Raw genomic sequence first — 15,502 nt, 5'->3', positions numbered from 1 at the left:
CGGGGCGCAGGGTCAGAGCCACGGGGCGCAGGGTCAGAGCCACGGGGCGCAGGGTCAGAGCCACGGGGCGCAGGGTCAGAGCCACGGGGCGCAGGGTCAGAGCCACGGGGCGCAGGGTCAGAGCCACGGGGCGCAGGGTCAGAGCCACGGGGCGCAGGGTCAGAGCCACGGGGCGCAGGGTCAGAGCCACGGGGCGTAGGGTTAGAGCCACAGGGCCAACGTCTTAAGGTTAGAGCCACGGGCCAGCGTCGTTGGGTTAGAGCCACAGGCCAGCAGTACACAGTGTAGAAGGCAGTACACAGTGTAAAGGCAGTACCTATAGCAGTACACAGTGTAAAAGGCAGTACAGTGTAAAAGGCAGTACCCATAGCAGTACACAGTGTAAAAGGCAGTACCCATAGCAGTACACAGTGTAGAAGGCAGTTCCCATAGCAGTACACAGTGTAGAAGGCAGTTCATATGGCAGTACACAGTGTAGAAGGCAGTACCCATAGCAGTACACAGTGTAGAAGGCAGAACCCATAGCAGTACACAGTGTAAAAGGCAGTACCTAGGTAGTTGGCCATGGAGATGAAGCAGAGACCAGTGATGAAGGCATCGTAGCCCGCCTCGTGGAGCTGTTCCTGGGCTGTATCGTAGCTGGGGAACCCCTCCGCCGTCACTGAGCCACAGAGGAAAGAAGCAGGGATAAATCAGACACTACATTAGCCATGGATGAGACCTGTCCTACTGTAATCAGACACTACATTAGCCATGGATGAGACCTGTCCTACTGTAATCAGACACTACATTAGCCATGGATGAGACCTGTCCTATTCTACTGACGTGCGTAGGTATATAACGGAAGTACATGACGTAATGACGCCACGAAGAATACAGCAGAACAGTAAGTGCACACTTCCAACAACACAACAAGTTCAAGTCGAGGAAGTACATTTCAAAGAGTAAGTACATTTCAAAGAGTAAGTACATTTCAAAGAGTAAGTACATTTCAAAGAGTAAGTACATTTCATCAAGACGACGCAAAGGCGCAATCCATTAAAGCCAAGATAATGGGATTCAAGATGCTACTTGCTACGGGCTTCACTGCTATTAGCTTCACGACCGACATTTGGACCAGCGATGTCATCCCCATGAGCATGCCGAGTCTGACAGCACAGCGGGTCGACGAGAGTCTGACAGCACAGCGGGCCGACGAGAGTCTGACAGCACAGCGGGCCGACGAGAGTCTGACAGCACAGCGGGCCGACGAGAGTCTGACAGCACAGCGGGCCGACGAGAGTCTGACAGCACAGCGGGCCGACGAGAGTCTGACAGCACAGCGGGCCGACGAGAGTCTGACAGCACAGCGGGCCGACGAGAGTCTGACAGCACAGCGGGCCGACGAGAGTCTGACAGCACAGCGGGCCGACGAGTCTGACAGCACAGCGGCACAGCGGACGAGAGTCTGACAGCACAGCGGGCCGACGAGAGTCTGACAGCACAGCGGGCCGACGAGTCTGACAGCACAGCGGGCCGACGAGAGTCTGACAGCACAGCGGGCCGACGAGAGTCTGACAGCACAGCGGGCCGACGAGAGTCTGACAGCACAGCGGGCCGACGAGAGTCTGACAGCACAGCGGGCCGACGAGTCTGACAGCACAGCGGGCCGACGAGAGTCTGACAGCACAGCGGGCCGACGAGTCTGACAGCACAGCGGGCCGACGAGTCTGACAGCACAGCGGGCCGACGAGTCTGACAGCACAGCGGGCCGACGAGTCTGACAGCACAGCGGGCCGACGAGTCTGACAGCACAGCGGGCCGACGAGTCTGACAGCACAGCGGGCCGACGAGAGTCTGACAGCACAGCGGGCCGACGAGAGTCTGACAGCACAGCGGGCCGACGAGTCTGACAGCACAGCGGGCCGACGAGAGTCTGACAGCACAGCGGGCCGACGAGAGTCTGACAGCACAGCGGGCCGACGAGAGTCTGACAGCACAGCGGGCCGACGAGAGTCTGACAGCACAGCGGGCCGACGAGAGTCTGACAGCACAGCGGGCCGACGAGAGTCTGACAGCACAGCGGGCCGACGAGAGTCTGACAGCACAGCGGGCCGACGAGTCTGACAGCACAGCGGGCCGACGAGAGTCTGACAGCACAGCGGGCCGACGAGAGTCTGACAGCACAGCGGGCCGACGAGTCTGACAGCACAGCGGGCCGACGAGTCTGACAGCACAGCGGGCCGACGAGTCTGACAGCACAGCGGGCCGACGAGAGTCTGACAGCACAGCGGGCCGACGAGAGTCTGACAGCACAGCGGGCCGACGAGAGTCTGACAGCACAGCGGGCCGACGAGTCTGACAGCACAGCGGGCCGACGAGTCTGACAGCACAGCGGGCCGACGAGTCTGACAGCACTGACGAGTCTGACAGCGGGCCGACGAGTCTGACAGCACAGCGGGCCGACGAGTCTGACAGCACAGCGGGCCGACGAGAGTCTGACAGCACAGCGGGCCGACGAGAGTCTGACAGCACAGCGGGCCGACGAGTCTGACAGCACAGCGGGCCGACGAGAGTCTGACAGCACAGCGGGCCGACGAGAGTCTGACAGCACAGCGGGCCGACGAGAGTCTGACAGCACAGCGGGCCGACGAGAGTCTGACAGCACAGCGGGCCGACGAGAGTCTGACAGCACAGCGGGCCGACGAGAGTCTGACAGCACAGCGGGCCGACGAGAGTCTGACAGCACAGCGGGCCGACGAGAGTCTGACAGCACAGCGGGCCGACGAGAGTCTGACAGCACAGCGGGCCGACGAGAGTCTGACAGCACAGCGGGCCGACGAGTCTGACAGCACAGCGGGCCGACGAGAGTCTGACAGCACAGCGGGCCGACGAGAGTCTGACAGCACAGCGGGCCGACGAGAGTCTGACAGCACAGCGGGCCGACGAGAGTCTGACAGCACAGCGGGCCGACGAGAGTCTGACAGCACAGCGGGCCGACGAGAGTCTGACAGCACAGCGGGCCGACGAGAGTCTGACAGCACAGCGGGCCGACGAGAGTCTGACAGCACAGCGGGCCGACGAGAGTCTGACAGCACAGCGGGCCGACGAGAGTCTGACAGCACAGCGGGCCGACGAGAGTCTGACAGCACAGCGGGCCGACGAGAGTCTGACAGCACAGCGGGCCGACGAGTCTGACAGCACAGCGGGCCGACGAGTCTGACAGCACAGCGGGCCGACGAGAGTCTGACAGCACAGCGGGCCGACGAGAGTCTGACAGCACAGCGGGCCGACGAGAGTCTGACAGCACAGCGGGCCGACGAGAGTCTGACAGCACAGCGGGCCGACGAGTCTGACAGCACAGCGGGCCGACGAGTCTGACAGCACAGCGGGCCGACGAGAGTCTGACAGCACAGCGGGTCGACGAGAGTCTGACAGCACAGCGGGTCGACGAGAGTCTGACAGCACAGCGGGTCGACGAGAGTCTGACAGCACAGCGGGTCGACGAGAGTCTGACAGCACAGCGGGTCGACGAGAGTCTGACAGCACAGCGGGTCGACGAGGATTTCCTACTGAGGACCGACATATTGCTCAAGAATGTGCTGGTTCTCATACCGCTGCTGCCATTTCAATGTCATTTGAGAAGATGTTTGAAACAGGAACACCCTCCTAGCGCCATTCAAACAACTGACTGGAGAAATAAGCTCATCACCTGCGTCTGCAGCAGACGTGATACCCTCTGTCATGGCATTGAAGCGCCTGCTCAGCAAAACTGCCGACACAGACCTTGGGGTTAACTTGGAAAAGTACTCTAGTAGAGGCTGTGAACAAGCGATTCGGTGGCATTCTCTCTGAGCCTCTTTACTGTGCCGCCACCACCATGCTCGATGCTAGGTACAAGACCCGCTACTTCTTTAACAGGCATTCTCTCTGAGCCTCTTTACTGTGTTGCCACCAAGCTCGATGCTAGGTACAAGACCAGCTACTTTAACAGGCATTCTCTGAGCCTCTTTACTGTGTTGCCACCAAGCTCGATGCTAGGTACAAGACCCGCTACTTCTTTAACAGGCATTCTCTGAGCCTCTTTACTGTGTTGCCACCAAGCTCGATGCTAGGTACAAGACCAGCTACTTTAACAGGCATTCTCTGAGCCTCTTTACTGTGTTGCCACCAAGCTCGATGCTAGGTACAAGACCAGCTACTTTAACAGGCATTCTCTGAGCCTCTTTACTGTGTTGCCACCAAGCTCGATGCTAGGTACAAGACCCGCTACTTCTTTAACAGGCATTCTCTCTGAGCCTCTTTACTGTGTTGCCACCATGCTCCATGCTAGGTACTTCGATGCAGACAGGAAACAGGGTTTACGTGAAATGTTACAATACACAGCTGGATAACATGGAAAGCTCATGATTTATTTTCGACTTGTGGTAACGCTCCGTGGTTCGACATCGATAATGTTTAGCAGTCCAACAATGTCGGAAACATTAACTTACATGACCGACTGCATGGTCAAGCAACTGTTTGTTACATACAACATTATTTGTGGACATCAGACAGATGTTGCTGTCTGGTTTTGTGATGAAACAAAAAGGTGTTTTAAGGTGAAAATTAATGGTGACAAATTCAGGTATATTGTAACCCCGTTTTGTTCGATTTGCTTCAGTTTAAGATAAGTTCAACAGAATCAGCTAAATGAATACACCCCTTATCACGTGTTGACTTTCATAGCAGCCACGTTGTTTTCCTTCTCACATCGATGCGCTCTCCTCCTCTCACCTTATCCTTTCGCTTGTGGACTTCAATGCACAACACACGCGCTGTGTGACCAGGCGACAACAACAAAAAACTTCCAAGCCATACCATATAACCGCTACACAAGGACTTCATTGTCGTCACCATATTAGCTAAAGTAACGTCATAGTCAACACAGCCAATAGCGCGTTAGTAAACCTGCTACAATCATGCAGTAGCGATACAGTGTACAGCCAGTAAGCAGTTTAGCACTTACATTGGCGGGCCCAATTGCAAATAAATTAGTAAAACCAAAAATGTACCTTGACTTGGAAGAGTTCCAGTGTTGTGTTGGAAAGTCCTAGCCAGCTAGCTAGCATAGCATCCCTCTATTTGAGCAGTGTGTTTCAGTAGGCTAAAACTAGGTAACTGTATTCACTAGCTATGTGAGTAAATCTGAAAATAGTTCATCTCTAGCCTCTTTAAAAATGTTCAACTATTACATTTCTCTCTTTGAGTCAAAGATTCACCGCAGTGCAAGCTAGCTAGCTGTAGCTTCTACTTTCAGTACTAGATTCAGACATTCTCTGATCCTTTGATTGGATGGACAACATGTCAGCTCACTTCATGCAAGAGCTCTGATAGGTTGGAGGACGCCCTCTGGAAGTTGTCATAATTACTGTGTAAGTCTATGGTAGGGGTGAGAACCATAAGCCAAAAGCCATTAAGCAAACCGTGCACCCTCCCCAAACCGTGCACCCTCCCCAAACCGTGCACCCTCCCCAAACCGTGCACCCTCCCCAAACCGTGCACCCTCCCCAAACCGTGCACCCTCCCCAAACCGTGCACCCTCCCCAAACCGTGCACCCTCCCCAAACCGTGCACCCTCCCCAAACCGTGCACCCTCCCCAAACCGTGCACCCTCCCCAAACCATGCACCCTCCCCAAACCGTGCACCCTCCCCAAACCGTGCACCCTCCCCAAACCGTGCACCCTCCCCAAACCGTGCACCCTCCCCAAACCGTGCACCCTCCCCAAACCGTGCACCCTCCCCAAACCGTGCACCCTCCCCAAACCGTGCACCCTCCCCAAACCGTGCACCCTCCCCAAACCGTGCACCCTCCCCAAACCGTGCACCCTCCCCAAACCGTGCACCCTCCCCAAACCGTGCACCCTCCCCAAACCGTGCACCCTCCCCAAACCGTGCACCCTCCCCAAACCGTGCACCCTCCCCAAACCGTGCCCCTCCCCAAACCGTGCACCCTCCCCAAACCGTGCACCCTCCCCAAACCGTGCACCCTCCCCAAACCGTGCACCCTCCCCAAACCGTGCACCCTCCCCAAACCGTGCACCCTCCCCAAACCGTGCACCCATTGGGGCCCCGAGGGTTGAGTTTGGGAAATGCTAACAGGGGTTGGTTATAGGTTTCATTCTTTTCTGGCTCTGCTTCCCCATTGATTTTGTCCTGCTACTGCTTACGACCCCAAAATCTAATGACTATAAAAACAGATTTTGTCCACACACTGCTACTGCTTACGACCCCAAAATCTAATGACTATAAAAACAGATTTTGTCCACACACTGCTACTGCTTACGACCCCAAAATCTAATGACTATAAAAACAGATTTTGTCCACACACTGCTACTGCTTACGACCACAAAATCTAAATGACTATAAACAGATTGTCCACACACTGCTACTGCTTACGACCACAAAATCTAAATGACTATAAAAACAGATTGTCCACACACTGCTACTGCTTACGACCACAAAATCTAAATGACTATAAAAACAGATTGTCCACACACTGCTACTGCTTACGACCCCAAAATCTAAATGACTATAAAAACAGATTGTCCACACACTGCTACTGCTTACGACCCCAAAATCTAAATGACTATAAAAACAGATTGTCCACACACTGCTACTGCTTACGACCCCAAAATCTAATGACTACAAAAACTTAGATTTTTGTTAGTATACAGTCCCATACAATAATCTATACTGCAGTTGCCCTGGGGGTCACTTCCCGACTATGAATACCACCGCAGTCACTTCCCAGACTATGAATACCACCGCAGTCACTTCCCAGACTATGAATACCACTGCAGTCACTTCCCAGACTATGAATACCACTGCAGTCACTTCCCAGACTATGAATACCACTGCAGTCACTTCCCAGACTATGAATACCACTGCAGTCACTTCCCAGACTATGAATACCACTGCAGTCACTTCCCAGACTATGAATACCACTGCAGTCACTTCCCAGACTATGAATACCACTGCAGTCACTTCCCAGACTATGAATACCACTGCAGTCACTTCCCAGACTATGAATACCACTGCAGTCACTTCCCAGACTATGAATACCACTGCAGTCACTTCCCAGACTATGAATACCACTGCAGTCACTTCCCAGACTATGAATACCACTGCAGTCACTTCCCAGACTATGAATACCACTGCAGTCACTTCCCAGACTATGAATACCACTGCAGTCACTTCCCAGACTATGAATACCACTGCAGTCACTTCCCAGACTATGAATACCACTGCAGTCACTTCCCAGACTATGAATACCACTGCAGTCACTTCCCAGACTATGAATACCACTGCAGTCACTTCCCAGACTATGAATACCACCGCAGTCACTTCCCAGACTATGAATACCACCGCAGTCACTTCCCAGACTATGAATACCACTGCAGTCACTTCCCAGACTATGAATACCACTGCAGTTGCTCTGGGGTCACTTCCCAGACTATGAATACCACTGCAGTCACTTCCCAGACTATGAATACCACTGCAGTCACTTCCCAGACTATGAATACCACTGCAGTCACTTCCCAGACTATGAATACCACTGCAGTCACTTCCCAGACTATGAATACCACTGCAGTCACTTCCCAGACTATGAATACCACTGCAGTCACTTCCCAGACTATGAATACCACTGCAGTCACTTCCCAGACTATGAATACCACTGCAGTCACTTCCCAGACTGAATACCACTGCAGTCACTTCCCAGACTATGAATACTACTGCAGTTGCCCTGGGGTCACTTCCCTGACTATGAATACCACTGCAGTTGCCCTGGGGGTCACTTCCCAGACTTTGAATACCACTGCAGTTGCTCTGGGGTCACTTCCCTGACTATGAATACCACTGCAGTTGCCCTGGGGGTCACTTCCCAGACTTTGAATACCACTGCAGTTGCCCTGGGGGTCACTTCCCAGACTTTGAATACCAGTGCATCACAGTATCTACACAGGTCCTACAGATCAAAATGGTTCAACCTCGGTTAAAATACCAAGTATAATTTCCTCTGTCCGGAGTACACCCGAAGAACTCACTCTAGCATTTTAACAGTAAGCCTATGGTATTAGGAGTCTTCTCAAGCACCCCATGTGGATAGGTCTAGTACCGCCAGGGGCTCCTAGTACCCCTGGTTGAGAACCATTGCTGTAGAATCTTGACCTGGACTATAGAGAGTATAAAGTTGAGTAAGTTAGAATTTTGTACTCAAAATGTACCACCATTTCTATTATGTTCAAAGCTATATGATTTAGTTCATGTGATGAAGTTATTTTGTTAGATTAGCTTCTGAAATAACTTCCTGTTCCTTAAACGTGGCGTAGTCGTCGTCACCCTCCCCCCCTTAAAAGATTTAGATGCACTATTGTAAGTGGCTGTTCCACTGGATGTCATAAGGTGAATGCACCAATTTGTTAGTCGCTCTGGATAAGAGCGTCTGCTAAATGACTTAAATGTAAATGTTCTCTTACCAACTTTAGGAGATTTGAAGGGGCTCTCTTTCAGCTGTTTCTGCAGCTCTGCTAGAGACGTGATGTTGATCAACTCCTAGAAGGGTTCAAATAACAAAGGCACAATGAATATTCTTCAGACTTCCACAGGGGGTTTCATGACATCCTTTTTTTGTTGTTGAATTTTACCCCCTTCTTCCTCCCCAATTCCGTGGTATCCAATTGTTAGTAGCTACTATCTTGTCACATCACTACAACTCCCGTACGGGCTCGGGAGAGACGGAGGTCGAAAGTCATGCGTCCTCCGATACACAACCCAACCAAGCCGCACTGCTTCTTAACACATCCAACCCGGAAGCCAGTCCCACCAATGTGTCGGAGGAAACACCATGCACCTGGCGACCTTGGTTAGCGTGCACTGTTCCCAGCCCGCCACAGGAGTCGCTGGTGCGAGATGAGACAAGGATATCCCTACCGGCCAAACCCTCCCAAACCCGGACGACGCTAGGCCAATTGTGCGTCGCCCCAAGGACCTCCCGGTCGCTACAGAGCCTGGGCGCGAACCCAGAGTCTCTGGTGGCCCTGAACCACTGCACCACCCGGGAGGCTATGACATCCTTTAACCAGACATCTAAATACTGGAAATAGTATTACCTTGAAAGGTTGCGTAGTGGCCATGAGCTTGGTGTCCAACAGCCTGAGGAAACAATAGAGAAGATACTTGGTCCGTTGGTTATAGAGGAAAATCTGTCTTTAACAACAGCACCAGATATACACACGCATTGAGGGGGAGGGGCGCCGCGTTGAGGGGGAGGGGCGCCGCGTTTGAGGGGAAGGGGCGCCGCGTTTGAGGGGAAGGGGCGCCGCTTTGAGGGGGAGGGGCACAGAGTCAGATGCAGAGCAGAGCTCCTGGGTGAAAAACGTGGTGGGTTAAGTGCTTTGCACAATGGCAGGAGATGGGATCAGAGGGATCAGAGCAGCAGCCTTCCAGCTGCCAGTTCATTCCCATGTGTGTCGCCGGCTCTTCCAGCTGCTGGTCCCCCTCTCCAACCTCTGGGCTACTGGAGAGGTTTCTAGATGAACAGCGCACCAGATAAATAGACCGACTCCCAGAGAGGTTAGGTCAAAGTAGTGGTAAGCCTTGTCGGAGCCAGAACGGCCCATAGAGAAGTAGTAGCAGTATGGCTTTACCCAGGGAAGACCCCACAAACCCTGACACAGCAGAATGTATTTACCCAGGGAAGACCCCACAAACCCTGACACAGCATAATGTATTTACCCAGGGAAGACCCCACAAACCCTGACACAGCAGAATGTATTTACCCAGGGAAGACCCCACAAACCCTGACGCAGCAGAATGTATTTACCCAGGGAAGACCCCACAAACCCTGACGCAGCAGAATGTATTTACCCAGGGAAGACCCCACAAACCCTGACACAGCAGAATGTATTTACCCGGGGAAGACCCACCGAAACCCTGACGCAGCAGAATGTATTTACCCGGGTGAGACCCACCGAAACCCTGACACAGCAGAATGTATTTACCCGGGGGAGACCCACCGAAACCCTGACACAGCAGAATGCATTTACCCGGGGAAGACCCACCTAAACCCTGACACAGCAGAATGCATTTACCCGGGGAAGACCCACCTAAACCCTGACACAGCAGAATGTATTTACCCGGGGAAGATCCACCGAAACCCTGACACAGCAGTATGTATTTACCTGGGGAAGACTCACCGAAACCCTGACACAGCAGAATGTATTTACCTGGGGAAGACACACTGAGTGACTTCTTTAAAGTCATTCAGGTCCTGTGGGGAAGAAAGAAAAAGACTGTCAAATAGAAAAGAAACAAGGTTCTTCTAAACCACTGTGTTTCCGACCTCATTCCGTCAGTAGAATATAACTGGCTATTCTTTAAAAGTGCTTTCCTCACCATCTTAAATAACCATGCCCCGTTAAAAACATGTCGGTTCACCCCAGACCTGACTGCCCTCGATTCACCCCAGACCTGACTGCCCTCGGTCGGTTCACCCCAGACCTGACTGCCCTCGGTCGGTTCACCCCAGACCTGACTGCCCTCGGTCGGTTCACCCCAGACCTGACTGCCCTCGGTCGGTTCACCCCAGACCTGACTGCCCTCGGTCGGTTCACCCCAGACCTGACTGCCCTCGGTCGGTTCACCCCAGACCTGACTGCCCTCGGTCGGTTCACCCCAGACCTGACTGCCCTCGGTCGGTTCACCCCAGACCTGACTGCCCTCGGTCGGTTCACCCCAGACCTGACTGCCCTCGGTCGGTTCACCCCAGACCTGACTGCCCTCGGTCGGTTCACCCCCCCAGACCTGACTGCCCTCGGTCGGTTCACCCCAGACCTGACTGCCCTCGGTCGGTTCACCCCAGACCTGACTGCCCTCGGTCGGTTCACCCCAGACCTGACTGCCCTCGGTCGGTTCACCCCAGACCTGACTGCCCTCGGTCGGTTCACCCCAGACCTGACTGCCCTCGGTCGGTTCACCCCAGACCTGACTGCCCTCGGTCGGTTCACCCCAGACCTGACTGCCCTCGGTCGGTTCACCCCAGACCTGACTGCCCTCGGTCGGTTCACCCCAGACCTGACTGCCCTCGGTCGGTTCACCCCAGACCTGACTGCCCTCGGTTCACCCCAGACCTGACTGCCCTCGGTTCACCCCAGACCTGACTGCCCTCGGTTCACCCCAGACCTGACTGCCCTCGGTTCACCCCAGACCTGACTGCCCTCGGTTCACCCCAGACCTGACTGCCCTCGGTTCACCCCAGACCTGACTGCCCTCGGTTCACCCCAGACCTGACTGCCCTCGGTTCACCCCAGACCTGACTGCCCTCTCGGTTCACCCCAGACCTGACTGCCCTCGGTTCACCCCAGACCTGACTGCCCTCGGTTCACCCCAGACCTGACTGCCCTCGGTTCACCCCAGACCTGACTGCCCTCGGTTCACCCCAGACCTGACTGCCCTCGGTTCACCCCAGACCTGACTGCCCTCGGTTCACCCCAGACCTGACTGCCCTCGGTTCACCCCAGACCTGACTGCCCTCGGTTCACCCCAGACCTGACTGCCCTCGGTTCACCCCAGACCTGACTGCCCTCGGTTCACCCCAGACCTGACTGCCCTCGGTTCACCCCAGACCTGACTGCCCTCGGTTCACCCCAGACCTGACTGCCCTCGGTTCACCCCAGACCTGACTGCCCTCGGTTCACCCCAGACCTGACTGCCCTCGGTTCACTCCAGACCTGACTGCCCTTGACCAGCACAAAAACATTCTGTGGCGTTCTGCATTAGCATCGAATAGACCCTGCGATATGCAACTTCTCAGGGAAGTTAGGAACCAATATACACAGGCAGTTAGGAAACAGGCAGTTAGGCTTTTTCAAACAGAAATGTGCATCCTGCAGCACAAACTACAAAAAGTTCTGGGACACTAAAGTCCATGGAGAATAAGAGCACCTCCTCCCAGCTGCCCACTGCACTGAGGCTAGGAAACATTGTCACCACCGATAAATCTGCGATAATTGAGAATTTCAATAAGCATTTTTCTACAGCTGGCCATGCTTTCCACCTGGCCACTCCTACCCTGGTCAACAGCCCTACACAACCCACAGCAATTTTCCCAAGTCTCCTCCATTTCTCCTTCACCCAAATCCAGATCCCTACAAAATCAGCAGGACTAGACAATCTGGACCACTACAAATCAGCAGGACTAGACAATCTGGAACCGCTTTCTAAAATTACAGCCCAAATTGTTGCAACCCCTATTACTAGCCTGTTCAACATCTTTCGTATTGTTTGAGATCCCCAAAGATTGAAAAGCTGCCACGGTAATCCCCCTCTTCAAAGGGGGAGACACTCTAGACCCAAACTGCTACAAACCTATAGCTATCCTACCCTGCCTTTCTAAGGTCATCGAAAGCCAAGTTAACAGCTCACCGACCATTTCGAATCCCACCATACCTTCTCTGCTACGCATTCTGGTTTCAGAGCTGGTCATGGGTGCACCTCAGCCACGCTCAAGGTCCTAAACGATATCATAACCTCCATCGATAAGAGACATTACTGTGCAGCCGTATTCATCGACCTGGCCAAGGCTTTCGACTCTGTCAATCACAACATTCTTATCGGCAGACTCGACAGCCTTGGTTTCTCTAATGATTGCCTCGTCTGGTTCACCAACTACTTCTCAGAAAGAGTTCAGTGTGTCAAATCGGAGGCCTGTTGTCCGGACCTCTGACTGTCTCTATGGGTGTGCCACAGGGTTCAATTCTCGGGCCGACTCTCTTTTCTGTATACATCAATGATGTTTCTCTTGCTGCTGGTGATTCTCTGATTCACCTCTACGCAGACGACACCATTCTGTATACTTCTAGCCCTTCTTTGGACACTTAACAAACCTCCAGACAAGCTTCAATGCCATACAACTCTGCTTCCGTGGCCTCCAACTGCTTTTAAATGCAAGTAAAACTAAATGCATGCTCTTCAACCGATCGCTACCAGCATCTGCCCCACCCATCAGCATCACTACTCTGGACTGCTCTAACATCTACAAATATCTAGGTGTCTGGTTAAACCGTTAACTCTCCTTCTAGACTCACAAAATGAAATCTAGAATCTGCTTCCTATTACGCAACAAAGCATCCTTCACTCACGCTGCCAAACATACCCTCGTAAAACTGACTATCCTACCAATCCTCGACTTCGGTGATGTCACTGACAAAATAGCCTCCAAAACGCTACTCAACAAATTGGATGCAGTCTATCACAGTGCCATCCGTTTTGTGCCCCACAGTATCTCTACTTGCACACTCATCTTCTGCACATCTTTTCACTCCAGTGTTTTAATTGCTAAATATGAATTATTTCACCACTATGGCTTATTTATTGCCTTAACTCCATTATCTTACCTCATTTGCATATACTGTATATAGACTTTTCTATTGTTTCATTGACTGTATGTTTGTTTATCCCATGTGTAACTGTTGTGTCACACTGCTTTGCTTTATGTTGGCCAGGTCAGTTGTAAATGAGAACTTGTTCTCAACTGGCATACCTGGTTAAATAAAGGTGAAATTTAAAAATATATAAAAATAAACCACTGTGTTCATATATAAAATGGTGCGTGTTTTGTACCTCTGGCAGTAGGCAGTAGAACTGATGGATGGTGTGCATGACGTCCAGCAGCATGTTGTGGCCAACCACCAACTTTCCCTGGGTTGGAGAGAGGGGGGAAAGAGATGAGTCCCATCCTAAAGGCATAGCGCCCAAAGAGAGATAAAGGAGAACTCACTCAACTACAATATTCCTTATAGTTTCAGTGGTGGATTGCAAAGGCAGTTGGCATATACTGTACATCGTAACATAACAAAAGATACAGATTAAAACTAAAAAATTTGATACCGGGTTGTCAGGGTAACTCACAGATTTGGAGATGGCGTGTATGACCCTGGAGAATCCCACAGCGTCATTCAGCTCCTCCTGGAAGGTTTGACGAGAGTCATGTTCAGTAGGAAACGTAGCAAAACATTGCAAAGAAACTACAAAGGAAAGTCTCTTATTGGACAAGTAATCTCCCAGATTCAAAACATTGCAAAGAAATTACAAAGGAATGTCTCTTATTGGACAAGTAATCTCCCAGATTCAAAACATTGCAAAGAAACTACAAAGGAATGTCTCTTATTGGACAAGTAATCTCCCAGATTCAAAACATTGCAAAGAAACTACAAAGGAATGTCTCTTACTGGACAAGTAATCTCCCAGATTCAAAACATTGCAAAGAAACTACAAAGGAATGTCTCTTACTGGACAAGTAATCTCCCAGATTCAAAACATTGCCTCCTGATCGTGTTTCTTCAGGGGGGGTGAAGGTTTGGAACATTTCAAGAAGAAATGTACAGTCTGCTTTTTAGATACAGTAGAAGAAAATTCAACTGGTCGTGTCATTCTGGAGTTACTGTGTTTAGACCGCTATCTACTATCCATCTAGAACACCACAGGGAGGAATGTTCTGGAGTTACTGTGTTTAGACCGCTATCTACTATCCATCTAGAACACCACAGGGAGGAATGTTCTGGAGTTACTGTGTTTAGACCGCTATCTACTATCCATCTAGAACACCACAGGGAGAAATGTTCTGGAATGTTGGGTTTGCTTCTATTTTTGTTGTTGAAAAAAACGGTAGAAGGAACGTCACCTGTTCTCTCTCCTGTTTCTGCCCGTTCCCTCCTCTTCCTCTCCCTCGTCGTCCACCTTGCTGATCTGGATGTATCGCTCTTTCTGAAACCCCATTATATCATCACATAATACACCAGTCTATTAATGTACATCAACACACCTACTGACTGGAGACGATCCCACAGCATCACTCACACCTACTGACTGGAGACGATCCCAGAGCATCACTCACACCTACTGACTGGAGACGATCCCAGAGCATCACTCACACCTACTGACTGGAGACAATCTCACAGCATCACTCACACCTACTGACTGGAGACGATCCCAGAGCATCACTCACACCTACTGACTGGAGACGATCCCAGAGCATCACTCACACCTACTGACTGGAGACAATCTCACAGCATCACTCACACCTACTGACTGGAGACGATCCCACAACACTCACACCTACTGACTGGAGACGATCCCACAACACTCACACCTACTGACTGGAGACGATCCCACATCACTCACACCTACTGACTGGAGACGATCCCAGAGCATCACTCACACCTACTGACTGGAGACAATCCCAGAGCATCACTCACACCTACTGACTGGAGACGATCCCAGAGCATCACTCACACCTACTGACCGGAGACGATCCCAGAGCATCACTCACACCTACTGACCGGAGACGATCCCACAGCATCACTCACACCTACTGACCGGAAACGATCCCAGAGCATCACTCACACCTACTGACCGGAGACGATCCCAGAGCATCACTCACACCTACTGACCGGAGACGATCCCAGAGCATCACTCACACCT

The 15,502-nt window shown here is 52.1% G+C and overlaps 1 protein-coding gene across 1 annotated transcript in view; it reads right to left on the bottom strand.

Moving 5' to 3' along the window:
* Positions 1-14,729, bottom strand: part of LOC124027532 (poly(A)-specific ribonuclease PARN-like) — a 32,101-nt gene extending 17,372 nt beyond the window's left edge. Inside the window, exons 1-7 of the mRNA XM_046339942.1 lie at positions 14,703-14,729; positions 13,931-13,987; positions 13,643-13,720; positions 10,249-10,292; positions 9,133-9,175; positions 8,500-8,575; positions 551-661 (exon numbers count right to left, since the gene is read on the bottom strand). Of these exons, the coding sequence (XP_046195898.1) occupies positions 551-661; positions 8,500-8,575; positions 9,133-9,175; positions 10,249-10,292; positions 13,643-13,696 (328 nt within the window). The 5' untranslated portion in view covers positions 13,697-13,720; positions 13,931-13,987; positions 14,703-14,729. The remainder of the gene's footprint in view (positions 1-550; positions 662-8,499; positions 8,576-9,132; positions 9,176-10,248; positions 10,293-13,642; positions 13,721-13,930; positions 13,988-14,702) is intronic.
* Between the last annotated feature and the right edge of the window lie 773 nt (positions 14,730-15,502).

Source organism: Oncorhynchus gorbuscha, unplaced genomic scaffold (assembly GCF_021184085.1).
Source record: "Oncorhynchus gorbuscha isolate QuinsamMale2020 ecotype Even-year unplaced genomic scaffold, OgorEven_v1.0 Un_scaffold_3335, whole genome shotgun sequence".
In the NCBI taxonomy this organism is placed as follows: domain Eukaryota; kingdom Metazoa; phylum Chordata; class Actinopteri; order Salmoniformes; family Salmonidae; genus Oncorhynchus; species Oncorhynchus gorbuscha.
This window is presented reverse-complemented; position numbering and strand designations above follow the sequence as displayed.